This window comes from Pleurodeles waltl, chromosome 3_1, assembly GCF_031143425.1.
Source record: "Pleurodeles waltl isolate 20211129_DDA chromosome 3_1, aPleWal1.hap1.20221129, whole genome shotgun sequence".
In the NCBI taxonomy this organism is placed as follows: Eukaryota; Metazoa; Chordata; class Amphibia; order Caudata; family Salamandridae; genus Pleurodeles; species Pleurodeles waltl.
In genome coordinates, this window is record NC_090440.1 from 1,528,945,283 (window position 1) to 1,528,971,896 (window position 26,614).

The 26,614-nt window shown below is 41.9% G+C and overlaps 1 protein-coding gene across 7 annotated transcripts in view; it reads left to right on the forward strand.

Moving 5' to 3' along the window:
• Positions 1-26,614, forward strand: part of EYA3 (EYA transcriptional coactivator and phosphatase 3) — a 900,226-nt gene that overhangs the window by 437,075 nt on the left and 436,537 nt on the right. For all 7 annotated transcript variants that reach the window (XM_069225116.1, XM_069225117.1, XM_069225118.1 and 4 more), the window contains one exon: positions 20,180-20,265. In XM_069225116.1, coding sequence (XP_069081217.1) covers positions 20,180-20,265 — 86 coding nt within the window. The remainder of the gene's footprint in view (positions 1-20,179; positions 20,266-26,614) is intronic.

Sequence of the window (26,614 nt, forward strand, 5' to 3'; positions counted from 1 at the left end):
TCCTTACCATTCAGGAAATTTTCTCTGGAGGACTTACTTACAGGTGGCACCAGCCCTCTTAGCTTGTTGCACTGCAGCAAGCCCAGTTCTTTTGAGACCATGTTGGCAGCACCAGTTAGTCATGCAGGACAGCAGGGACTGCAACTTTAATTCCCTCCTTCCCTGGTGCAGTGGCTGTCAAGCTTTATTTTGCCCTACCGGCTCATGCTAGGCCAGTAGTAGGCAAGAGCCAACATTTCCTTCCCAGCTGCAGATCCCTCAAGTCATGCAGATGTCTATTACAGATTGTTCAGAAGGGGTAATGCCATTCCATTTCTCACCACAACAACTTTAGGAGAAGTACTCTGCAATCCTGATGCAGGTGGTCAATCTTTTTCTGTCTAAGGGTGCCATTGAATGGGTACTAGACTACGTGAGAGGGAAAGGGTGCTATTTGTGCTACTTTTAAGGACAAATACAAAATGCTCATTCTGGTTCAGATTTTCACAGCTGCAAATCCCGGAGACTGCTTCATTTCTTGCAGGCTTGCAGGTTATTTTTCCACACAAACATTGTGCAGTCCCAGAGCCTATGGTATAAGGTGGACCAAGACCATTTTCGGTTTGCTGTGCTTCTCTTTGGCCCTAACAGGGCTCCTCAAGTGATGATCATGGTAGCTGCTCATCTCTAGAGGTCAAAGGTGCACATGTTCCCATGCCTAGTGGACAGGCTGCTGAAGGTGGACTCACCACAGGGAGTTATAGACCACCCCCAGATGATGGCAGAACTCCTGACATTGTTGGAGTTCACAGTAAATGAGCTGAAGTCCCACCTGAATCCCATGGAAACACCTACATTCATGGAGGCAGTTATGGACACACTAATGTTCAAATCATTTCTTTCACTGCTGTGAGTTTGGGACATTTAGGATACGCTTCTGATGTTGCAAAATCAGTCTTGGGTCTCAATGAGAGCTCTGAGGTTTCTTGGTCTCCTGGCTTCATGTATCCCCTTCGTCCCAAATGGCATACTCCCAGATGTTCTTTTATTGTTCTATCTTTTGCCCAACCAGGTCTTGCAGTAGGTATCGTGAAGGGTTATCTTTCGACCCTCTCTGCTTACCTGTGTTTACCATATCAACCACCCTTGTTTAAGTCACCGGCTGTGATGTGGTTTATTAAGGGTTTGACCCACATGTTACCCCAAAACCGCTTGTGATGCCTCAGTGGAGCCAGAGCTGAATCCTAACATTTCTCATGTGCACGTCCTTTGAACCACTGCACACAGATGCTCTTTAAATCTTCATCTTTAAGTTGACGTTGTTAAACCCTGCCACGTTGGCCAATCTATCCCTCTGCCAGCATTCTTTGCCCTGTCTCACGTTTCAAAGGAGGGTAAGCGGCTCCAATTCCTTGATCCAAAGTGTATTGCATTTTTAAACTGACTGCACACAAGACTGTTTAGATGAATAGCTGTTTATCAAGTTTTTAGTTGTAAATAAAGGTAAGGCGGTGCAAAAGAGGACCATAACAAGGTGGTTAGTTATCTGTATCAAGATCTGCCAAGCACTGGCCAAGAAGCTGTCCCTGGGAGGTCTGAGAGCCGATTCCATTAGGACCATGAGTGCTAGAATGGCATTTTCACCTGGAGTGCCTTTTCTAGACATCTGCCAGGCTAAGTGGACACTGGTACATATGTTCACATATTGTCAAACACCACTTCTCCATTGATTGTCTGGTCTATTTTGGACATTACTTTGTCTGCTTGTTTGTGCATGACTTTTTGGTGCGTCTACTCCCCAAACCCTCCACCTTTGGGAGGTACTACTGTGGTATCTATTCAGAACATTGAAGAACTTGCGCTTAGAAGTATCCTTCAAGAGAACAAGTTACTTATTTTCAGAAACGCTGTTTTTGGTGGATACTGTATCTAACTACAGATTCCTTACTGCCCTCCCCATTCTGTGCAGTTGCCTCTTTAACTTTCACATGTCATTGTTCCAGTTTTATGGTAGATATTTGTCGGTAAAAACAACCAAGAGGTAAATGAAAAACACACTGTAGACAAAGGTCTGCTTCTTATTTATGTAGCATTGGAATAGCCCATCCCTCAACATCATATGCAATATGTGAGGCTAAAATAGTTTATCAAGCTGGCATTTAAATATTTTATATTTCACTTTTGAGGTCGTTAAAAAGGTATCATTTATCAGGCTGTAAATTTCAAATTAGTAATACATTTCTTCCTATGACATTAAATGTGGCGTCTGAACACTTTGTGATTAGAAATACTTCAACTTCTGCTGTGATTTGAGGAGAAAATGTAGTTTTCTCTCTCGAGTATAATGTATGTATGGAAATAATGCACACGTGTACTCCATGCAGTACATAAGATTAAAAATATAAAGATGCACCTACTTTGGTTTCTGGATTTTCCAATCTAAGACCTAATAACAGAAACTCTAATGAAACAGATTAATTCCTTTGATAGTTCCTCCTTGTTTCTGTCCCTTTAAACATAGTGCCATCTAGTAAAATACAGTAATTGCATTCTGGTTGCAGCTGTGAGCTCACCGAACATGCATCCCTTGTCTTTTCTCCTCCGCATCCTCTTTGCCTCACCACAATTTCTATTTCTTCTTTACAACCTTGCACTGATTAGAAGAACATTTCTTTAGAGAAACATGGCACACCAATGCTTCTAGAATTGTTTCGTTTTTGGTGCAGAAAGATTCTTTGTTCCCCGATTTTCATTTTAGAAAGTTACTTCTGATCCAAACATTACATCTGTCAGAGGCTTTGCAATGGTTCTCAGTTGCTGTTCCTCACTAGACCAACTTGATTGCTGCATTTATTTTCATCTCGACAACCACTGTTGACATACCTCACTACTGAAACTTGCCCCTTAGATGGCTATAATTTAGATCTTATGCCCCGTTGATGCAGTCTTTTAGGAGGAGTTGCAGTTTAGCATGTACCAGACTAATGATTGTGTATTTAGGACATGTATGGGGGGATGAGTGTAGCTAAATTTGTTGAGTGGACTGAGATGGGAGGCAGATTTCAGTGAGGGAGAAATCTTCAGTCGAAAAGTAACGGGCAGAGGACACATGTACAGATCAAATATATATCTTAATATAATTTGATATTTCAGCATTTGCATAAACACTGAATGGAAGAGCACAAAAACAAATAGGAAGTTGAAATGGTGAATGAAGATGCAATATGTGAAATGAGGAGCAGAGTACAGCGGACACTCTGGAGTGGAATAATTGAGATTTGGTGCTTCATTTGTATTTATCTGAGAATAGAGGTCAAACGTGAATGTTTTTTCTCTGACGTGTATGAAGAAAAGAGCTAAAGTTGCCTTTGTGTGCAGAGCACTATATATGAGATCCAAACTCTCCCTACACTCAAACGTAAATGCATAATATCGAAGTATGTGTGAATTTGTGATACAGTATCTAAAATCTACATGTATGGCAAGTATTGTAGATGTAAGATGTATGGAATAAAACATTCCAAGCCGGTTTCACACTAGGGAACGGTGCTCTCCATTGAAACTCTGAGTACTTGACATATCAAGCATTAACAGGTGGATAAAATCGCAATTTGAATTTGTGAAGCTAGTGACTGAGGATATTAGAAGCTTTGTTCAAACACCGCAAACTGTGGACAATAGTGTCAAGCACTAATATCTGGACTCACATCGTCCGTTTGGTGAGTTCCAATGAGGCACTCTGATGTACTTGGTAAGGCAGAGGCACACAGTGGACACTGACTCCTGAATTTAGTTTTTCCATAATACAATGTAGGAAAAGGCTGCAAGGCACCGAATGCATGATTGCTGCAGGGATTGTGGTGTAGAGCTATTGTGCAGTTCATCAGTAATTTTTAAAGACCTGTCCGGATAAAAGCAGGGTGCAAAAGCGAAATGGGCTGAAGGAGGAATCCTATCACATCTTCAGGAGTGCAACATTGTGGCAGCTTGAGGGAAAACTCAAAATTAACACTTTGTATTGGCATTGCAGGTCATTCGGTCAGTTGTTTTTCTTTATATGCCTAGCATCCCCTTCTATTGTGCTGTTTCTGATTATGGCCCATTGCGTCAAATGTCAATATTGGTTTGCAGTTGCTTATTAGTTAATATCAATTTGTGTTGATTATGGTAGGTTTTGCTACATTTGTGTATTTTTCTAGAGTGTTTCTAGCAAATATGTTCAAAAAGCCATAGTGATATGAGTGAATGTCACATTAGAAAATGCATCACAAGGTTATTTTTCTCAAAATAATGCTTAGAAATTCTATAAAATCATCCTTCACAGCACTTTTGGGAAGAGTGGAGCTTTTCATTCCAGATGAGCAGAGCAGTTTGATGTAACAGCTATAAGGCATAGGTACAATATAACCTTGTCTTGTGGACATGCCTTTCATTGTGGAATCGAAATTAATTTGAAGTATGTGCTGACAAACATTTAAATTCTGAACCTCCATGGAATGGCACACTTCTAGTGCTAATGTGTTATTAGCTAGGACTAAATATGAAGGGAATCTCTACAACGTGACATATTGCCTGCTTTTATAATGTTTACATTTTGTTTATACACAGCCACTACTATTCTTTTTATATTTGCAATAATATTTTTCCATGTACTTTGCACTTACATTGGCAGTAAATAAAGCCTTTTAAGCTAAGTGTGGCTTTCTTGTAAGTGCTTGCTTTTGATGGAAAGGGTGACAGTAATGTGAAAAAAATACATCCGAAACCGGAGAGTAAATGACTGGTTTATTACGACCCTAACACACATTCTCTCCAGGTTTGTTTGAGAAAGATACATGGGTCATATCTTGCCCATTTTCCCTGCTCATTCTGGTTAGTTAGTATACATGTGCTTGCCTGAGGAATCTCGGAAATCTACCAGCTTGTGAGCAAGAAAAGCCCAGATAACTTTCCATTGGTATAGAAGATGCCCCCTGAATGTAGAATACCATTTTAGCAGTGTTAACTGAGAGAGGAATTTCCCTGTAATAAAATCACTTTGGGTCCATTGAAGATCTTCCAGCATGTTGAATTGACACATGTTTGTCTGGGCAGTTTTGCTGACCACACAGGGAAAACCGCTTGTCACACAATAGTCCTTTCACCTGCTGTGCTGGAAAACTTTCTTCTCCAGCAAAAATCTCCATACCTGCCAGGCACAATTGTGTCTTCCATAGCTGATGACAACCAGCATATAATAAGTGCCATGGTCTATGACCTTTTTTTCTACGTGCCAGAACCAGTATAGTCTGGATGCCTTGAGTCCGAGATGGAGAAAGTCACTAAGCCCAAATGTAGTAGGGTCCACCCTTGAGGAGTGGCCAAAAGAGTACTGGGACTGCTGTGAAGATATCTATCTTGGCAGGATGGAAGCCTTGATCTGTGCTGGGTCACCAGTTGAAGCAGGGAATTGTGGCTGGATCTTTTCCATCTTGGAAAGAGGCGTGCACCTGAGAACAGTGCCATGTTTCAGAATGTACAAGGAGGAAGAGGATTTATTTTTCCTATGGTGTTTTTTCTATTTATGGAAAGATCTTTTGGGAAATTGTTCCCTGTCAAGAGATCTAGTAGGGGAATGGGGTTTCCTTTTAATATGTTACTGTGGACCTTGGCCAAAAAGAACTTGGTGCCTCACTAAGTGATGGTCTTTTTGTGCAGCGGGGAACACAGGTCAAATGCCACAAAGTTGTGGTTTGAGTCAAGACCCCACATGCAGATATTTTGCTGATCCAAACAGCCTTTCCTTGCAGTAGCTAGAACAGGATTGAGTCTGAAATCTTTAGAGGAGCCTTTGGAACCATTTGCTGTTGAAACTGAGGAAATGTTTTCAGTGAAGACGACAGCTCTGGGACTGCATGGCAGAGGTGCATACTGAAGTCAACATGCAGATTGGTGCTTATTAGACACCTGTGTCCTATGTTGTGGGCAGAATAATTGATCCAGTTGCATCATTTTATCTGGCAGGGCTAGGCTGTTACTGCTGGGAAAGAGTTTTCTCGATTACATTGATGTCTGGGAAGAATTTTATTACAGTGAGGAATGTGCTGGAAGATTATATATCAAAAATATTGTTAGAGGTAAATGTTTACCTCTAATGTCCCATTGGTAAGTGACATTTTGAGGTCAGCCTACTGAGGGGAGGTGGGTTTGATAAGACTTTAGTCAAGAACTTGCTAAGGTTGATAAACTACCAACTTGGTTTATTCGTTGTTGCTTTGCTGCTGTAGTAGCAGATGTAGCAAAGAGATTAAGTAAGTCCCTTCTAATATCCTCAACAAGGATCACAGACACTGCTCACTATTTGTTTTCACTGATGTTGATTTGGATCTTCCAAAAGTTCGTAGGATGCCCCATCTGCAGAGTTTAGGTCTAACGTTATTAGGTACTAGCAATATCCTTAAATAATTACATGTTTATTAAATTGCAGTGGTTAATAGCCTCCCAAATCAATTTGTGAGTTCACATCAACCTTTTGACATTATTCATGAATGTTCAGTCCAAATCTCCTTAATAATTTTTTGCTGTGATAATTGCACAGATCCTTATTCTTTAAAAATAGAAATTGGGTTATTAATTTTATGCTAGCCAAATGTAATGATACCATGCACAGAAATACTATTTCTACTGTCTAAAACAGTATACATATTCTCTACATTAAACATGCAGATCATATATAATATATTAATGCTACATTACACTGGATTATATCAGTTGGGTGTTCATAAAGGGGAACTGAGAGACCTCTTAACAGACATCCAGGAAGATGTCAACCTTTTGCGGTATGAATACCATCCCGGGTCACTGATGGACTTTCAAACCTTCACTTCAGGCATAAGTCTTAAAGATACTCTTAAGGCATGCTTGTCTTTTGCATCCACCCTCAAAACCTTTCTTATGAATTAATTGTTTGCTCTATGCAAAAGCTAAATCTTTGAATTTGCATTAAGGTAGCCTGTCTTGATTGATGTAAAAAAGACATTTCCCCTTTTGGGTGAGAAATTATAATTTTAAGAAAAGTATTTAGGCTAGTATTGACCTTCACTTTTGGTGATACCCTTAAGTCTTTTTCATCCACAGCTGCTTCAACATAGATTCACCTGGCCTGACCATTGACTTACAGACATTATAACCTCTGATGTACTGAGTTTTTATGCATTGTTTTCCTTATCACGAAGTTCATTAGACTGCAAAATTAAGGGACTAGGTTTTTCTGTTCCTTGATCTGAAAAAAACGACTGCTTCTGGTGTACAACCATAAGATCCACTGCAATATACAAAACCCTTTGGTAGAAGGAAAAGTGCTGACTGCTAAAGAATGAACCTCTTCAGATCCAGCAACTCATAACACGTCAGTCTCCTAAAAGAGAGAACATAATCGACATCCCACTAAAAGTTGTGCTAGGCAAACACACTTTTTGGAAGCAACAGGTCAGAGACACCTTTCCTTAATTGTGCTGTCAGCTACAAGGTGACTGGAAGAAATTGCAGACCTTGAAGGAGGTCAGCGAATTTGTGACTGATATTATAGGAGTTTAAAGTGGATTCAAATCCCTTGCCATAGACTAGTGAACCCACCATATCTAGACTGATACATAGAATTTGAGGCCACAAGAGGCCCAAACCCTTCCAATTAGTTCTGCAGTTGGCACCAGAGGGACATGCTTAAGCCAGGAAGGCCAGAAATTCTGTAGGCCTCTGACTACAAATGGGACAGGGGAAGGTGGTTGTTGGGTTTCCCAATGGGACAGGGGAAGGTTTTTGTTTGGTTTCCCCAGTCAGGCCTGACAAGGACTGATTAACATGGATTGCAGTTGGGGGTATTAGATGGTCAATTCCAGGAGATCTGTGGAAGATGAATGTGGTCTCCAGAGGTGAGAAACAAGTATCCTAATCTCTCAGTATGACCTATCATGGTCCGCAGATAAGAAATCGAGGGAGAAAATACAAAGGCGGCGATGCCAGATCAGTCTTGAAGGAATGCATCCAGAAGTACTGCTTTTCAGGTCTCAATGCCAACTGAAAAGAGGGGCCACATTTGGGGGCTTAGTCTTTTAACCCCTTTGCTGCTAAGTCTTAATCTCCAACCCCCCCTGCCCACATCCCCCCCTAACCCTCCCCCGTAAAGTCTTTTTTGGGATATTTGGGGTAGTTCCTGCTTACGCCCCCATAACTTTCTGTCCACATAAGGTATCTACCCCAAATTTGCGTCCTTTTTTTTTTTCCCCCAACATCCTTGGAATTCTAAAGGTACCCAGAGTTTAAGGATTCATTCACCTGACGGGTACTGAGAAATTAGCCAAAATACTGCAAAAATGTGGGTGTCTTGGGGAAAAATGGAAGAAAGCATCTGTTTTTTTTTTTCTCTGTAAATGGCATCAGTGAAGGGTTTGCCGTGCTAAAATCACCATCTTGCCAGCTTTCCGGAACAGACAGACAGACTAGAATCAGAAAAACACATTTTCAACACAAGTTTGGCATTTTTCTGGGGCATATCCCGTTTTTCCTATTTTGTTTGTGCTTTCAACCTCCTTCCACATTGGATGTTAAACCAATGGTGGGTCCTGGAAATCTTTACTTTTCTGAAAAGTAGACAAAATTCGTAATTTAGAAAGGGGTCATTTGTGTAGATCATTCGAGGTTTCCCTATACAAAGTAACAGTTGCAATGAAAAAAATATTGAAATTGAGTTGAAAAAAAAAGCCATTTCTGTCTAACTTTTCATCTGTAACTTCTCACTATGGCGGATTTTCGAAAGCAAATGTACTGTTACATCCACTGGACCTTTCTGGTTGCAGGGCTATATATAGGGTTGGTAGGTTCTCCAAGAACCCTAGCTTCCCAGAGCCAAACACCAAGCTGCACCTTGCAATGGGTTTTCTTTTTGTACCGGATACTAATTTGCCGGGTAACAATTAATTTGGTAAAATATTAAGACTGAACAATAGGTATCAAGGAAAACTATGTATTTCCGAAATGGGCACAATATATTGAGTTTAGAAGCAGTGGTTATTTGCACAGCTCTGAATTTGGGGGCACGGATACTAGCATGTCAATTTGAGGGAATTTTTCAAAATAACTTCTATCTTACACATTGTCCTACATTTGAAAGGCGCAAATGCAGAGAAAGACAATTGGTAATAACACTTTGATCTGCTATTCTGTGTTCCCCCAAGTCTCTTGAAAAATGGTACCTCACTTGTGTGGGTAGGCCTAATGCCCACAACAGGAAACACCCCAAATTGCAATGTGGACACATCACATTATTCCACTGAAAACAGACTTGTTTTTTGCAAAGTGCCTAGCTGTGGATTTTGGGCTCTAGCTCACCCGGCACCCATGGAAACCTAGCAAATCTGTACTTTATTTGAAAACTAGACACCTAGGGGAATCCAGGATGGGGTGACTTGTGGGGCTTTCACTAGGTTCTGTTACCCAGAATCCTTTGCAGACCTCAAAATTTGTCCAAAAAACACTTTTTTTTGTTTGTTCATATTTCGATGATGCTAAGTTCTGGAATCTGAGGGAGCCACAAACTTCCCTCCACCCAGCATTCCCCAAAGTCTCCCAATAAAAATGGTTTCTCAGTTGTCTGGGTAGGCCTAGTGCTCACGACAGGTAATGTTCCTAAACACAACATGTATGCAGCGCATTTTTTACTGAAAACTGACCATCTTTTTCTGATATGGGTAGCTCCAGATTTAGGACCCTAGCTCAGACGTCGCCTAGGGAAACCTAGTCAACCTGTACATTTTTAAATACTAGACACATAGGTAAATCCAGGATGGTGTGACTTGCGTGGTTCCCATTCGGTTTTCTTACCCACAATGCCCTACAAACCTCAAACTTTTCTTGAAATCTTGCATTTTCCTTCTATTTCTGTGATGGAAACTTCCAGAATTTGCAGGAATCCTCAAAATTCCTACCACCTAGTATTCCTCTGTCAATAAAAATGCTGCCCCAGTTGTGTGGGTGGGCCTAGTGCTGTGACAGGAATCTGAGCTGAGATGTTCTATTATCATTGACTGCATTCACTGCTGCACCCTTATCACCTCCATTCTTTATCACATACACAATTTTGTTTTTGTTCTACTGTTTTCACTACAACCATTACCTCACTCACTGGCAGCTCATCGTTTACTGAAGCTCCTTTCTAACTTTGTCTCAAATGCAGTTCAATAGTAACTGGTCTCTTATGTACTGCTTGGTTAAAGCATCAAACTTGTAGATAGACACCAGTTTTTCATAAAGATGTGCAATAATCTGTTTTTGACTCTCCCTCTGGTTTCAAAACAATACACTTCTAAGATGGTGCTAACTCAAGGAAGATAGTGTATATTTAGCTTTTTTAAACACACTTCAAATTCATTGAGGCCATGTGCTTCCTCTTGTTTAGGTTGTGGCAATTATCAAAATCCTATTGACTTTAACACCTTGACAATAAAACAAGAGGGCCTAGCATAGTTTTAAGAAAACCTTTTTCCACTCTAACAAAGTGGCTGTTGTCTTGGATGGCTTAGTCAAAACCGTGGCTGTGTGACATTTTACAATCTTTGTCCTCTCTCACTGTAGTGTGACACCTAAACTGAAATGTGTACTGTCGAGAGTCATGGAGCATTTAACTCCTGCTTACAGCATGCAGATATCCCACCTATGACTGTAAATCCCTGCTGAAGTCACAAAAAGTATAACAACATGTTGTTTATGCCAGCAGTACACTTATCGCTTAATAGGTAAATGTGGCAACCTTGTTAAATTGTCAGCATAAACTAAACTGTCAAACTCCATGTATAATCTTTACTTGTTCCCATCACCATTATAGTGCAGGCTCCATTTGTAAAGCTTTGGAGTGGTTGTCGGAAGTGGGATGTGTCCTTCCCTTGTAAAAATGTGTGTACATCACACTGCACATCTTGTAGTAACTATTCCCATTTGATGTTGGCTGACAGCTCACCATACCTCCTCTGGTTGTTCACTTGAGATATGGCACAAACAAGTGTCACTGTACCTTAAGGCAGTCGTTTGACTGTGTTTTCTCTTCTAGCACAGATCCCCTCAATGAAACCACCTGCATACTTGTCAACAGGCAGTCTGTTGCGTCCATGGATGGTTTGGTTGCTGAATTTCCTCCTGTTGACCAACATACATTGAGAATGTGTGGATGTTCCATGGTTATCTTCAACAGGCATTTCATTGCTGTGGGTACCAAAGCATGAGGATGTTTTTACAGCTTCCTCGAAATTCTCTTCTATTGTTTTCTGCCTTCTACCTTCAGTGCCCACTTTTATTTGCTAGATTTCAGGCGACCAAATTTGCCCCCCAAACTGTCTCCTTCAAATGATTTGTTGATTTGTGTTGAATCGGTTAGCTTTGACAGGCTCTTGTTGAGGTGTCAGAAATCAAGGATGAACTGATACAGTGTTCAGAAATTGTACAAGGTAGGGTTATTGCTCCACGGCTCATTCACATACCTGTATCAACTTACTCAATTTAGAACCTTCTACTGACTTTGACAAATCATATTGTAAGACAGTACTCTTTCACTGCTCTTACAGTAAATGCCAAAACACAGCTTCCAGCTACACTTGAAAAAATTTCAAGGGTCCAGATCAAGATCTTTTCTTGTTTAGAAATAGACCCTCTTCTTGATTCAGTGATGCTCTTGTATGAAAAGGATGTCTTTCCCAACTACCACACTACTGATAAAAAGAGCAAAATTCTGAATACAGTAAGTTGAAAGGTTTGTGTCATTCCTACCATGCCATTGAACGTGGCTTATGCTAAGTCACCTCACGCTGATAGGACCATCCTCTGAGAGTAACTGAACTTTGGAGATTATGGGTTTTGTCACTGTTTCATAATAAACGTACCTTGTAGTCAAGATGGCAATCTACAAAAAGAATTGAGCCACTGTTACCTACAGCGTTACCCTTTTCCCCTAAAATCAATAAACTCAGGTTGAATAGAACTTTGTGCTTAATAATAGCTAAAATAATACTGAAAAAATTGCACCTATTTGAATCTAACTTCTCTTGGGCTGAGTTTTTGCATTCAGGGCTAACAATTGATTAAAGATCTGCTTTCGACAACCTGGAGTGTAATAAAGAATGTTCCTTATCAAAGATTTTTTTTTTTAATGTATTCTCCGCTGGAACAAGTGTTTGTCTGTTGGGGGAAATGTTTATTCCAATTCCATCCCTTTCACTTTTCACAGGTAGCAATCTCAGGCTCCGTAGAAAAATACAAAAAGAATGAATATCTCCTGTTTAACAAGCTGGCAATTAAAGGGCTGATTTACTTCTTTTTTTTATTTATTTTTTTACATGTTTGTTTAGTAGCATTTAGTAATCTCACAATATACAATACTTCAGCATCCAACAACAGAATACATAGCCATCTTGACAAAGAAGACAGAACAAACTAATAACCACACCTCTGTGCATGCACATAAATTCACAAACATGTCAAATACCCATTCATCCAAAATTCTATCTCTCTGCAATATTTTCCAAAGATCATCCTCAGCCCAAAGGAACCCAGAGTTTGGGGGGTGTTCCCCCTCCGTATTGTCCACTGATCGCTCGCTCCTCTCCTCTCCTCAAGTGCTAAGTCCTTTGTGCTCTGCATCCCTTATGGGTGAGGGAGTGGCGATATACCAGGATAGTAGGTTAGCAAAAACATATGTTGCTAACCTTATGACAACCGCCCAAGGGGATTCCAAACTAAGACCTACTTTGTGAAAGGAAGCATCCCATTCAAAACTATGAAAGTTTGTCATTGAGTTTATGCACCACCCTTTTGAAGGTAGCCACTTTGTACATATCTCCTAAGCAAGTCTTTAAGGCTGGTACCTCGTCAGTCCTCCAACGATGCAGGTGCGCTATCTTAACGACTCCCGTAGCTGTTGAGAACCACCTGCGTTCCAGCTGTAAAAACCAAACAGGGACATGGTGTCATGTCACAGTTCCATTCTCGGTGTCAAGAATATTTGTATTGTGAGGTCTTGTGACGTGAATCTAATTGTAGCACTAGTGAGTAGTTAGGCAGGGGCACTCCCACATAACGTGCACTATTTCACTATCTTGTGCACCACACCGACACCGGAGTCAGTGCATAGTTTCGCTTGAAACAGCTTTGCCAGGTACCACTGTAATCAATGTAAGATCTTGAAAATCTGTATTTCATGTGGGATTCCCCAAGTCCTTTGTACTATGTTTCTACTATTTCCTCCCATTCCAAGCCCTTCCCCAAATATTGTAAAGTAATCAGAATTTCTGATGAGTATCCAGCCTCAACCAGGAGCGAGTATGTACCCTAAATGGTGCCTCTAATATTATTCCAAGTGTGTAGATAGTATTGTTGTGGGGTTTTTATGAGAAAGAATCAATAGCTTTTCTGTAGTGCAGTTAACACTTAAAATAACTGAAGATACCGCTCTTTTTGTGGGGAAGTGAGACTACATTCTCGGCATAATGCATCCAAAAAGTGAAGAGGTCTTCCAGATATTTAATAGCATGTGCCTTCCAGATAGCCCAATTAACTCAGTAGCTTTTTATTTGAATGGCAGTATTGCGCCAAATGGGTGCCTCTGGGTATACGGCCATGCAGTTTAAGAGCTTGTAAACCCTTTGCAATGCTTAACGAGAGGCCAAGATTGATGGGATTATTGTACATTGTGAGTGTTGATGTCTTGTGTAAAAGGGTGTTAGGACTGCTGAAGTGTTGATGTTCAATGCATGTTTCTTAACGAGATCCCACAGTGAAGTGTTTCTGTTTGTAGGTGAATGGTAGACTGCATGAGCCAAATGGTGGCCAGCCAGAAACTCTCCCTAAGTGATAAACCTAATCCTCCCTTCATCGTTGTGGCATATAGTTTGGAACTTTTCAGTCTTGGCCTTTCTCAATTCCATAGAAAACCAATTATTACCCTCGCTTTCTCTGATAGAAGGGTCTTCGGAAACTTTATGGGTTAGCATTCCGAATAAATAATTGAACCTATGCACTACATTGATGTTAATTACTTAACCCATTCCCACAATGAGAGGCTTAAACCCTCCTACCTTCGGTAGTCTGACTTTGTGGTATTCAATAAGGGGAGAAGGTGCCTTAACTCATATTATTCAGTCCTGGGTTAATATACAAACCAATGTATTTCTGTTTATTTTTAGCCAGCAAAAGGGTAAACAGCCAATTGCGTTCTTCACTATTACTGGAGTCAGGGAGAGGGCATCACATTTAGACCAGTTGATCTTATATTCTAAGAGTGTGTCAAGCCGTTCTCTTCACCAATGCATGTGCTCGATTCTAGGGGGTTAGTTATAGTCAATAAAATATCATCAGCATAATAGAATGCTTTAAGCTCTCCAGCCATCACTGTTATTCCATTAATCCGCTGATCTTTCCTAATTGCAGTCACTAGTGGTTATAATGCCAGGATAAACAATGCTGATAGGATCAACCTTCCTTTATCCCCTGTGAATTTGGAAGAATGGCGAGGAAAAGCCTCCACAAGTGACCAAAGCCATTGGTTTGTGATGCATCCTCTTGGTCAGACGAAGGGAGTTTTGACGGATTCCTAAGTGTCATAGTCCATAAATGGACTAATTTCCAGTCAGTAGTCTCTGTATTTGACATAGTGGCAATTGTTTTAAAAAAAACAATCTTTATTTTCAACTTGCAGTGGTAATCCACAACACAATATGGCATTCTCAAGGTAGGGTACATATTAGCACATGTATGAAGGGACAGTGTACATATATGTGAGGTCATCACATTAGCCCATCCTTAGTAACAAAAATGGATTGTGAAAGGTCACTCACACGGTGAAGCCACCTCATCTTGTTGATTCATGAATATATCAATTAGAAATTTACCATAATATGTGATGTATTAACTACCTTGTGTATGCGTAATAACATCCCATCCCAATGATTTTCAGTCCCACGTCTGAAAGAGGTTACTAAGGGGAACATTGCTCCTTAGAGAGACTAACATAAATTATGCTCCAGGTCCTTAGTGCTGTGATTTGAGCTTGCGGCGATCAGATACACAGTTACATGAAACACCATGTGCCCACTACAAACCAAGAGAGCCGTCTTAAGCCCAGTGTCTCAAAAATTGGTGAGACCTTCTTTGTGGATATTTATATCAGGGTGGCAGAGACAGTACTCAGACCTGGTTGCCCTCAAATGAGGAAGATACTGTCTGGTATTTCTGCACTTGATAGACCTATGGAATTAGCAACACACACAGATGAGACGAAACACCTACTGCGCAACAAACAAAGCATGTGCATGCTTAGATCATTTTCTTGGTAGGTGATGCATTAGCATTCAGGGTCCATGTCTCGAATATTAAACCTGTTGTCCTTTCTGATCATAGCCGTATTGACCTACGTTTGTGTGACAGAACAACATTAAAGGCAACTGAAGCCTAATGACCTTTCCTTAGCTGACAAAATTGTGATCAGGGCATCAAATATAGAATAAAACACTATATGCAACCGAATACAAAATGGGGCAATGGTAAAGGCATCTTGTGGTTTGCTTTAAAAGTGGTGACATGTGAACACTATATGTAAACTTCCAGGGAAGAAGCATTCTTAGAATCCAGCTCTATTCTAAGTGAAAAAAAACTTTTGAGAAATGAGATATGAACCCTTGCAGAAGCTTTGGAGAATGTTAATGGCACTTGTGACCATAGTTAACACTTCACATGTGGAGCAGAATATTTGCTGCTCCACATTAAACAATACATGGAGATGACAAGCACAACAATTATGTGCTTTGAAACTAAGGGTTGCAGTAATTAACTCCACAACTTAACTACTAACAGACATGGACAGCAGAAAAAAGCTGAAGAGTACTAATATCAACTTCTAACAGGAGCTATATAGAAAAATAGAAAGTGACAAAAAGAAAACTAATGCTTACTAAATGTTCCATATTGGATTGGGTGTCTGAATGATCTGAGCAATAATGCCCCACATTACTGTAATGATGGAATCCATAGGAAGCCTCAGACAAGACAATCAATGGCTGTGGGAGTTCAGGTTTGGCCAGGACACATTTAAATTGAAGATGTGTGCATAAGACTATATATATATATATATATATATATATATATATATATATATATATATATATATATACTGCAGTTACTACCCTTGCTCATGGACAGACCGACTGACTGAATAACAAAAGGGTTTGGGGCCTTACAGTTAACTTCTAAAAGTCAGAGGGTTTACATTTAGCTATACTTAAGCAAAAAAGGACAGAACTGGGATCTCTTTACCCTGTGATGGGCAAATAGGTCCAGCCTGTACCTGGGATACATATTTCCTGTCATGTTTCCACAATGGTCCAAATGAGTTAAATTCAACTATATGTAAAAGGAGTAGGAAGGAATTTAACCAGAGTGACACCCTCTCTGAAAAAGCCTCAATACAAAAAAGTGGGACAGTTTATGGAACAAAAAGTCAGCCCTGATTTGTTCACACTGTTACGGCAACATAAGTGTCTTATCATTCTTCATAAAGGTGATAAACCCTCTTGTAGCTAGGGTAGCATGGTTCATCATAGGGCTCTTACATGTAGCACTGGTGAAACCACTTGGGAAACATTTCTTTACTGTACACCAGTGTTACAAAAAGATGGGAAAGTAAAGGTAGACTCTTATACCAATATGTTATCCAAGAGCCAAAAAGTAAAGATCTCTCTAGATGTGTTTGTGTGGGGCTGACAGACCTAATAGCATCTTAAGAATGCCCATAATGCTTTATTATTCCCACAGCCTTCTGTACAGGACTACATACTATGAGAGTCACATTGCAAAACTATTTATGCTTAGTAAGTTGACATGTTACTGCAGCCAGTTACAGGTCAAAGCCATTATTCGGGGCAAAGTTTAGAAAAGGCTCAGTGGGAATAATAAGGGTAACACTTACTCATCTATTAATAGTGTTAAGTAGGCTATTGAGGAAGCTAGAACCATATATCTGGTGTTTCTATAGAGGCTTCATTTCAAGCTCCTTAGCCTTCATATTATGCTATGCAATTATGGTATAATGTGCCTGTATGCAGCATATGATGTGCCTGATATTCCTTGCTGTATAATCAGCTGTTTTTTTTGCATGCAGTATGTAATGCACTGATACAGTGGCATTTTTATAAAACTAACAATCGTTGGCAAATCCAGTAGGTCAATAGTGAGAGCTTTTGGCTTTGTCAATTTCTTTTCGCCATGTTCTACAGCAGCGCAGGCCACATCAAAGGATTTTTTCCTGTCAGGATGGGGCAACCAACAACCTGGAATGAGCATGGTTGGGATGAGGCAAGCAACAACGCAGGAGAAATCCACGGGTGCAGGATAAAGCAACAAGGCAGGATCAGTAGAGTAAAGCAGGAATGTGGGCAGAGCACAAAATAAAACAAAGTAGGAGGGAACGGAGTGAAGCAACAATATAGCATTGGGGCAGGGTAATGCACTTATGCGAGAGGAGGCCAGGGAGTAGGGTTAAGGAAAAGCAGAGTAGAAGAACAGGGCAAATCAATACTGGAGGGGGATGGGGAAAGCAAGAATGCAGGAAGTGGGCAAAGTAAAGGGAGAGAGGGCGGGAGGGATGAAGCAAAGCTGCAGAGCAGTATGAGGTGCAAGGGGACTTGGGAGGGGGCAAAACAATGTTGGTTCAAGCAACGCAGAGAGATGGGGCAAGCAACAAGCAAGGGACGAGGTATGCAGCCTGCAAACATATGCACTCTTATGAAGTGCTCCAACTATCAGAATAAATTGGCTCCGAACATGAGCAGTGGAACGACGTTGGGCAAAGGAATCAGTATATGGGCCATGCACCAAGGAAGGGACAAACAAAGAGGAAGTGAAGCTGGCACTCACTGACCAAGAGAAGCAAGGAAATGAGTGACAATGATATTAAAAAATTTGCTGACTCTTAGCGCCCTTCTGTAATCAAACATGCACTAGCTCGGAGGCGATCTAAAAATGGATTGACAAAGGAAATCCAAAACAAAGTGGTTGAATCAGTAGTATGCATTTGTTTGATGAGCTGTCATTAAGAAAACATGAAGGGATCTGAACATTGGATATTAACTGGCCTACATTTCTATCACCAATTAAACTAGTAAGAAGCCACAGTGCAGTTGTTGTTAGTGCATGTTCAGAATCGCATGTTTATAACAGTGTAGGTATGGGAATGAAAGTCTGTTTATCTCAATGTATCTAAGAAAGCATCATCATGCCGGGGCAGTGGACCAGAAACATTCCACTAAAGGAAACCAAAGTCTGTATGAACACCCTTTAGTTTGCCATGTACTAGTAGAGATTTTCAGTTGAACAGGTGTATTCTATATGAGTGTGTTTAACACATGGGGATAACCACACATAGATCTTTTGCAACCACAAAGACAAGATTTTGTGTACAATTTCCACAAGCCCTCAGTGAAGGGCATCACACTTCTGACAGGACACATTTCTTTGTGTTTTTACCCCCAAAACCCACCCTGCCTCAAACCCCCCCATGTTGACGCAAGATATCAAGATCAAGCTAAGGTATCCCAAGGCCATTGGTGGTATACTTAATATCTTCTAGAGGTAATCAATCAATCATTTGTTAAGGGCGCTACTCACCCGGTAGGGCCTCAAGGTGCTAGGGGGTGGGTGGGGGGGGGGGGGGGGGTTTGTGGGGGTAGGGGGCGTCACTACTGCTTGAAAAGCCAGGTCTTGAGACGCTTCCTGAAGGTCAGAAGGTCCTGGGTCAGAAGTAGGTTGACTGGGAGGGAGTAAAAAAAGATCTCATGAATTTGACATGCATGCCAAGGCTTCTGCAGGCTCCAATGCTAAATTCTCCAACCTACTGTCCGTAATCTTGGAGCACTGTCTTCTAAATCCTTTCGGTATGGTCCTCTTAACTTGCTTCTCAAACATATGAACCTTCTAAGTGGTAATATGCTCCCACCCACCAGAGCGTTGTATGTCTTCAAGTTTATAAGGTTCAGTATCTGGCATTTACAGAAGAGCTTCAATCCAAAACCACGTAACCTGAAGAAACCGTGCTACCATAGCAGATTGTCAAAATCTGATTTCTGTTTTACCACAGTCTGTGCACACCTAACTGCAGTTACTGCTTAATGAAAAAAGTCCTTTGTAACTTTGGTATTCTACTGTTCTTTTATAAAGTACTTGTTAGAAGGTCCAATAAAATATTTTCCCTGTGGTCAGAAGTCCTGCTCTGCGGGTTTTATTTTCACCCTTGCAAAATTGATGTCTGCTCCCTTTAAATATTTAAATAAGATATCAATCACTGCTCATTAAAGGCAGTTTTCCTAGCAGAAAACCAGCAAACCTCTCTACTGCTTGCAGCTGTAGTTAATTGCTAATTCGGTATACGTCTCTAAGAATTGGTCATTGGACCATCTTATTGAAGGTGATCTTAAATATCATTTTAAGCAAAAAAAAATCTCTTGAGCCTTGATCTTTCCAAATCCAGCTTCACAAGCTGAAATATCATTACATGTGTTGGAAATCAGTAAAAACCTATGATTTTGCCCTGAAAATCAAAATTGTAAATTAGGCCCATTTGTACTGATAATTTCTTCTTAACCTTCAGTCCCCAGACACATAGGCCCATATTTATTCTTTTTTAGCGCCTCATTTGCGTGTTTTTTTTTTTTTTACACAAAATTGGTGCAAACTTACAAAATACAATTGTATTTTGAAAGTTTGTGCTGCTTTTGCTTCGAAAAACGACGCAAATGCAGTGCTAAAAAAGTATAAATATGGGCCATAGTATCCTGAAAAGCTTTCTACTATTGGTAGTATAACTTTCTCCGAAACTAAAGGTCTATTCTACAGCAGGTAAAGATGGCCTAGCAGCTTTAAGACATGTCTCAATATTGGGCATAACAAAATGCTTTACTAGAAGTAACATCGTTTCTTGTAAATGAGCTGTAGCTCCAGGTTCCCAAAAATGGGTGGAACAATCAGTGTTTGATGTATTTGAAGGTTGTCATTAGAGAGAACTGGAGGTAAAATAGTGTTGCTTACCCTCATAATACTGCTTTTATTTGTCTTTTGACTCTCTTTGGCACTGTTAGGTAGAATTTCCTTTTATAATGTAGTAAGAATGTAATGATTTTTTTTTTTTTAACAGTTGGGAGTACAAACACCAATACCATCTCAACATCGTCATCAGTTTTGAATATTACAGCTCCAACAGTTTCTACTGCATCACACCAGGTAACCATGAAAATGTATCTTTCATAGAATATCATAATTCTGTGATCTTCCAAACTATTGTCATAGAAAATGTTCCAGTGACATGATGGTGATAAAATTTCTTATCTTAAATGGATGAAGTACTTTTGAAAAAGAGGAAAATAATTACCACTGGACTCTTGCCCCTATCCAGAGTTAAAATGAGGTTGGTAACACCCATGTGTATTGGGTAAATACTAGTTCTTTCTTTGCTTAATTTCAGAGCTGTCAGGATGTATGATGATTAGGATGTCATCCAATTTACACTGTATCTGAGTTGTATATCATGTTTTATAAACTTAATATTAATCCTTAAAAACAATTTTGCTTCACTTAAGCAACCCTCAATTGAGTGTTAGTTTTTTGTGTTTGGTTGTGTGGTTAGTAGAGACTTTGTTCAGTGTTGAGTTTCAAAATTGCTTGATTGATGTAATGTGGATGTCAAGTGAGTTTGCTCTTCGACTCTTATTTTTTTGTGTTTTATTCACTTTTCTTTTCATTTTGTCCCTCGATTTAGGGATAAAGTGCTCAATGTTCAGCTCCACTGTGGTGTTTTGTATGTATACCACAGATTATAGGTCAGTGTGGGGTTTAAAGTGTATAAATAAAAAATTGTAAGTGGACTAGCCGAAGGAAAAAAAATGGACTACAGTTTTCAAATGACAAATCTCAGAATGACAAAACATGATGAGAGGAATGTTTGTAATTTGTCTAAATACTAACAATGGCTCAGGATAACATTCCAACATATTATTCTTTTGCCCGCCATGTCGCCTCAATTTGGACCCTGCCATATTAAAATAGTCTTGACCCTGCTCATCATGGGAACAATTCAGTCTGAACTGCCGGGCCTGTTCCTCCCTGAAGCGGAAGACTAGAACCCAGGACCGTTTTCACAATAGTTATGGGCTCATCAGCCCTGGTATTTGAAACACACAAAAGGTGATGTGTTCAGATGCTACAACAAGGGATTGCAGGTGGTTACACAATTTGGAAGCATTCGTCCTATCACTTTTTGTTTGTTTAAAGTACCACCTTAAGTGACAAGGGTATGCCCAGACATGGGTACATGGGTCCCATGCTCACTATGCCACTGAACCAAGCTATACCTGGTTGATGAGCCCTTATCAGGGTAAAACCCGTCCTAGGTCTGGGCTGGACTGTTACCATGAGAAGCATGGTCAAGGGTGATTTGCCTATGGCTGGGTCCAAACTGAGATGGCATGGTGAGCAAAAGAACTACGTTTTGGAACTGCTACTCCGAGCGAGTCTGGCAGGAAAATTAGGAAAAACAAGGAGGAGTGACCACTTCAGCTAGGACCACTCCTGAGGTGTCCAGAGCTGAAGTGACCACCTCCCTGCTGAATCCTCCATCTTGGTTTGGAGGACAGAGACCAATAGGGTTAGGAATAAGCCCCCCTCCCCAAAGGAAGTGGGCACAGGAAGGGTGTAGCCATCCTCAGGGACAGTAGCCTTTGGCTACTGCTCTCTGACCCCTGTAATGCCCCTAAATCTAAGATTTAAGTGCACCCCTCAACCTAGCTCACCAGATTCCTGGCGACCTCAAGAAGAAAGAAGCAAGAAGGACTGCTAAGCTGACCCCAGCAGAGAAGACTCCAGACAGCAACTGATTTGGCCTCAGACCTACTGGCCTGTCTTACGCTTCAGAAGCCCTGCTACAAAAAGGTGACGCATCCTGCAGGACCAGCGACCTCTAAAAACCCCTATAGGACTGCCTGCTTACCAGAGAACCAAGAACTTTTGAGCACTGCGGCTCTGTCCACAAGAAACTCCAAGAAGGACTCCAAAATCGCCCCGGATCTGCAAGTCCTGCCCACTCTGCAGCAGACCCCCACGGCCTGAGTCCAGGTGACCACGAGATTCTGACCTTGTGTCCACACTGGATTGACCCCTCCTGGCCAGCACGACTACGCCTGCAGCCTAAATCCAGAGGACCCCACTGACCGTGACAGAACCGTATGAAGATACCAAATGCCTCATGCCCCCTGGCCTTGGGGAATCCGACCACTGGCCCAGCAACGTTCAGCAGGGGGCCCTCCTACTTATCCAGCCTGTGGTTTCCCAAAACTGACCCCCTTTTGAAAAGCCCAACGATGTTTGCACCAGGCCTCCCATTTAACCCTCCTGGACTCTGTGCACACCATATCTCATTTTGATATATTAGATACAGAGTCCGCTTCCTACATTAGTGGATCAGCGGTGAGGTCTACGACTTTTCCTTTGCTGGACTACTCAGCCAATATGTGATCACGCTACTAAGTTTCAAAATGGCCCTTAGATTAAATTGATTTTTGAATTGGCATTTTTTTTTCTACATTTTTAAAAGTCCTGCTAGGACCTTGGTTAAGTCCCCTTTAGCATTTCTTTTTAAGTTTTAAAAGTTACTATAGATAGGAGTAAGTAGCTAGAAGTATTTTTCAGTTCCTAAAAGTAATCCCCAACATTACTAACAAAGAGAGCAGCGCAGAGGACATGGTGATGAAACTCAACATCACCCCTTACCTCCATCTTTGGATGAGAGAGTTAAGGTCCCTCTGCAGACTGAAACAAGTCAGTGATTCCAACCCTACCAAGCTCCAGGAGCTCTTGGCAGATTACACTAAGGAACACCTTACTGGGGAGGAACACCTCCCCTCAGATGGGGAAGAAGTTAGTGATTAGTAGAATGAACTCCTCCTCCCTAACCTAACTAAGGAGGACAGGGACCCAAGGTCCCTGTCTCCCAGATAGTGCTCACAGAATCTGGTTCTCCCACAGGGGAGTCAAGCTCCTCTGGGAACATTGAAGGCAGCCTCAATGAAGAGGGCCTTCTTTTAGCAAGGATGGCGATAAGGTTAGCCTTGGAGAGACCGCTCCTAGCTATAGAAAGGGAGAAAGCAGAAATGGGCTTAGCACCCATTATGGTGGCAGTAATGCAACAGCTAGGGACAGAGAGCACTCTGATACCCTTAGAATCCCCAAAAGGATTGTCTCCAAGTATGAGAAAGGTGTTGACATCACCAAGTGTTTCACAGCTTGTGGAATCAGAAAATTGAAAGATTCATTCTGGAGCTCTCCTTTGTGAACTGTTCACTGGTAAGTGTAGGGATAGGCTCCTCACACTCACTGGTGCAGATGCCGAATCCTTTGACCGCATGAAAGCTACCCTGATTGAGGGCTTTAGATTCATCACTGAGGAGTATAGAATTGGGTTGGGGGGTGTCACAAATCCTGGATCCAGTCCTTGGTTGATTTCGTAGACTTCTCAGTGAAAACACTAGATGGTTGGATAACTGGCAGTGGAATGCATAACCATTATGGGCTTTATAATTGATTTGTGAAAAATAAAATCTTAACTGCGTCAATGATGAGTTGCATCAATATCTGGAAGACGTAGGTCTCATTTCTCCCCAATACTTGGGATAGAAGGCAGGCCATTGAGTCAAGACTGGGTTGACCATGACTTCCACTGGGGGTGACCAAAAGAAAGGGGTTACCAAACCTCCCCAGTGGAAGAAGGGTGGTGAGACATCTAAAGATAAAAGTAGAGTCTTCTCAAGGGCCCCAAAAACTTGCTCAAGAGGGTGAGCGCGAGCATCTTCACATGGGTACAAGGGTAAAAACTTTGACTCCCTAAAAGGCTTGGTGTTTCAACTGTAAACAGCATGGACGCCAAACTGGAGATCTGGCCTGTCCCAACAGTATGCCCCCCGCACTGCACCAGTTAACACTGGTATAGCCAGTCTCCAGGTGGGATCAGCAGTGTGCCCAGAGCAAATCAGGGTTCACACTGAAGCTACTTTAGTTTCTGAGGGTGGGGTAGATGTTGTGACTCTTGCTGTCTTGCCCCCTAATATGAACAAATACAGGCAGCATCCATTGATTAATGGGACTAAGGTAAGGTAGAATCCATGAGGGATACAGGTGCCAGTGTCACTATGGTGACAGAAAAACTGGTTTCCCCAGGACAGTACTTAACTTGACAATCATATACAGTTACCAGTGCTGACAACTTGACTAAGGCCCATCCCATGGCTATGGTGACCTTAGAATGGGGAGGGGTTACTGGCCTGAAACAGGTAGTGGTCTCTTCTGCAATCCTAGTTGAGTGTCTGCTAGGGAATGATCTGGCTTCCTCAGCTTGGGCTGAGGTGGAACTCAAAACCCAGGCAGCCATGCTGGGAATCTCTGAGATGGTAAGTGTGTGAAAACTGGAGCACAAAGCCGAGCACAGGGTGAACAAGAAGTGTTGACCTAATCTTCCAAGAGAAAAGACAGGAAGACTGGGGGGAACCAGCTTCTAAACAGCAAAAAGCACAGGACTCCTCTTCTCAGGGAGAGGGCTTGACGACCTCTGAGGGAACTGAGCCTGTGGAGTTTGATCCTTATCAGGTAGAGCTATTGGGCCCAGGGGGACCCTCTAGGGATCAGCTGTGCCAGGGACAGAGAACCTGTCTCACTCTTGAAGGTCTGAGGCAGCTGCACAGGAGAAGGGAGTGGCTCCCACAGGGTCTATTGAGAGGAAGGACTTCTTTACACTGAGGCCAGAAACCCCTCACCTGGTGCAACCAGGGGAGTGGTAGTGCCTCAGCAGTTTAAGGAATTCACCCTCACTTTAGCCCATGACATCCCCCTAGCTGGGCATCTGGGGCAAACTGAAACATGGAATAGACCTGTCAGCCATTTCTCCTGGCCCATCATGTCCCAAATGGTCAAGGAGTTTTGCAGCTCCTGTGTCACCTGCCAAGTGGTAAGGCAGGTGGCCACCCAAAGGCCCCCCTAATTCCATTAGCAGTGGTAGGGTTCCCCTTGAAAGGGTTTGTGTGTACATAGTGGGTCCACAGCCTCAGGAAACCAATATATATTGGTTAGTAGTGGATCATGCTACCAGGAATCCTGAATCAGTTCCTCCTAGGTCTGCTACAGCTCCTGCATTAGCCAAAGCCCTTATTGGTATCTTTACCTGGATAGGATTTCCTAAGGATGTGGTTTCTGAAAGAGATGCCAACTTCATGTCAGCTTACCTGAAACACATGAAATGAGTGTGGGGTGACATAAATTCACCATACCATCCATAAACCATGGGCTTGTTGAAAGGTTCAACAAGACATTGAAGGGCATGATCATGGGGCTCCCAAAAAAACTAATTGGGATGTGCTCCTGCAATGCTTCCGTTTTGCTTATAGGGCGGTGCCTCATAAGGGAGTAGGGTTTTCCCGCTTTGAACTTCTGTTTGGCAACCTGTTAGAGGACTACGTGCACTTGTGAAGGAAGGTTGGGAGAGACCTTTCCATGAGCCTAAGCAAGATGTGGTGGACTGTGCGCTTGGCCTTTGCTCTAGGATGGCTGAGTACATGGAAAAGACATCCGAAAACCTTGAGGGCTGCCAACAGCTCCAGAAGCAGTGGTATGACCAAAAGGCTGTACTGGTGGAGTTCCAACCAGGGAAGAAGGTATGGGTTCTGGAGCCTGTGGCTCCCAGGGCACTTCAAGACAGATGGAGTAGTCTTCATCCTACCCTGGAAAAGAAGAGTGAGGTCACCTACTTGGTAGACCTAGGCTCTAGCAGGGCACCCAAAAGGGTGATCTATGTGAACCGCCTCAAACTCTACTGCGAGAGGGATGATGTAACCATGCTGATGGTTACTGGTTGGCATCAGGAAGCAGAGAGTGAACCTCTCCCTTACATCTTCTCACACAACCCTAAAGATGGGTCATTTGATGGAGTTCTCTACTCCGACACCCTCACTGCCTAACAGCAGGCTGACTGCAGGCAAGTCCTGCAGCAGTATGCTGAATTCTTTTCCTTAACCCCTGGACAAACACACCTGTGTACCCATGATGCGGACACAGGAGACAGCTTGCCTGTCAAAAACAAAATCTATAGACCGTCTGACTAAGTTACGTAGGATATCGGAGTTGAAGTCAACAAGATGCTGGAGTTAGGGGTTATTGACTCCTCTGACAATCCGTGGGCTAGCCCAGTGGTCTTGGTCCCCAGATCTCTTTCCAAGGATGTAAAGAAAGAGATGAGGTTCTGTGTGGACTACAGAGGTCTCAACTCTGTAACCAAGACAGATGCTCACCCTATTCCAAGGGCAGATGAGCTGATAGATACGTTTGGTGCAGCAAAATTCCTCAGTACCTTTGACTTAACTGCAGGGTACTAGCAAATTTGCATGGCACCAGGAACAAAGGAAAAGACTGCATTCTCTACACCTGATGGGTATTATCAGTTCACTGTTATGCCCTTAGGTTTCAAGAATTGCCCCTGCCACCTTCCAGAAATTGGAGAATCAAGTCCTTGCTGGCTTGGAGTCCTCCAGTGCAG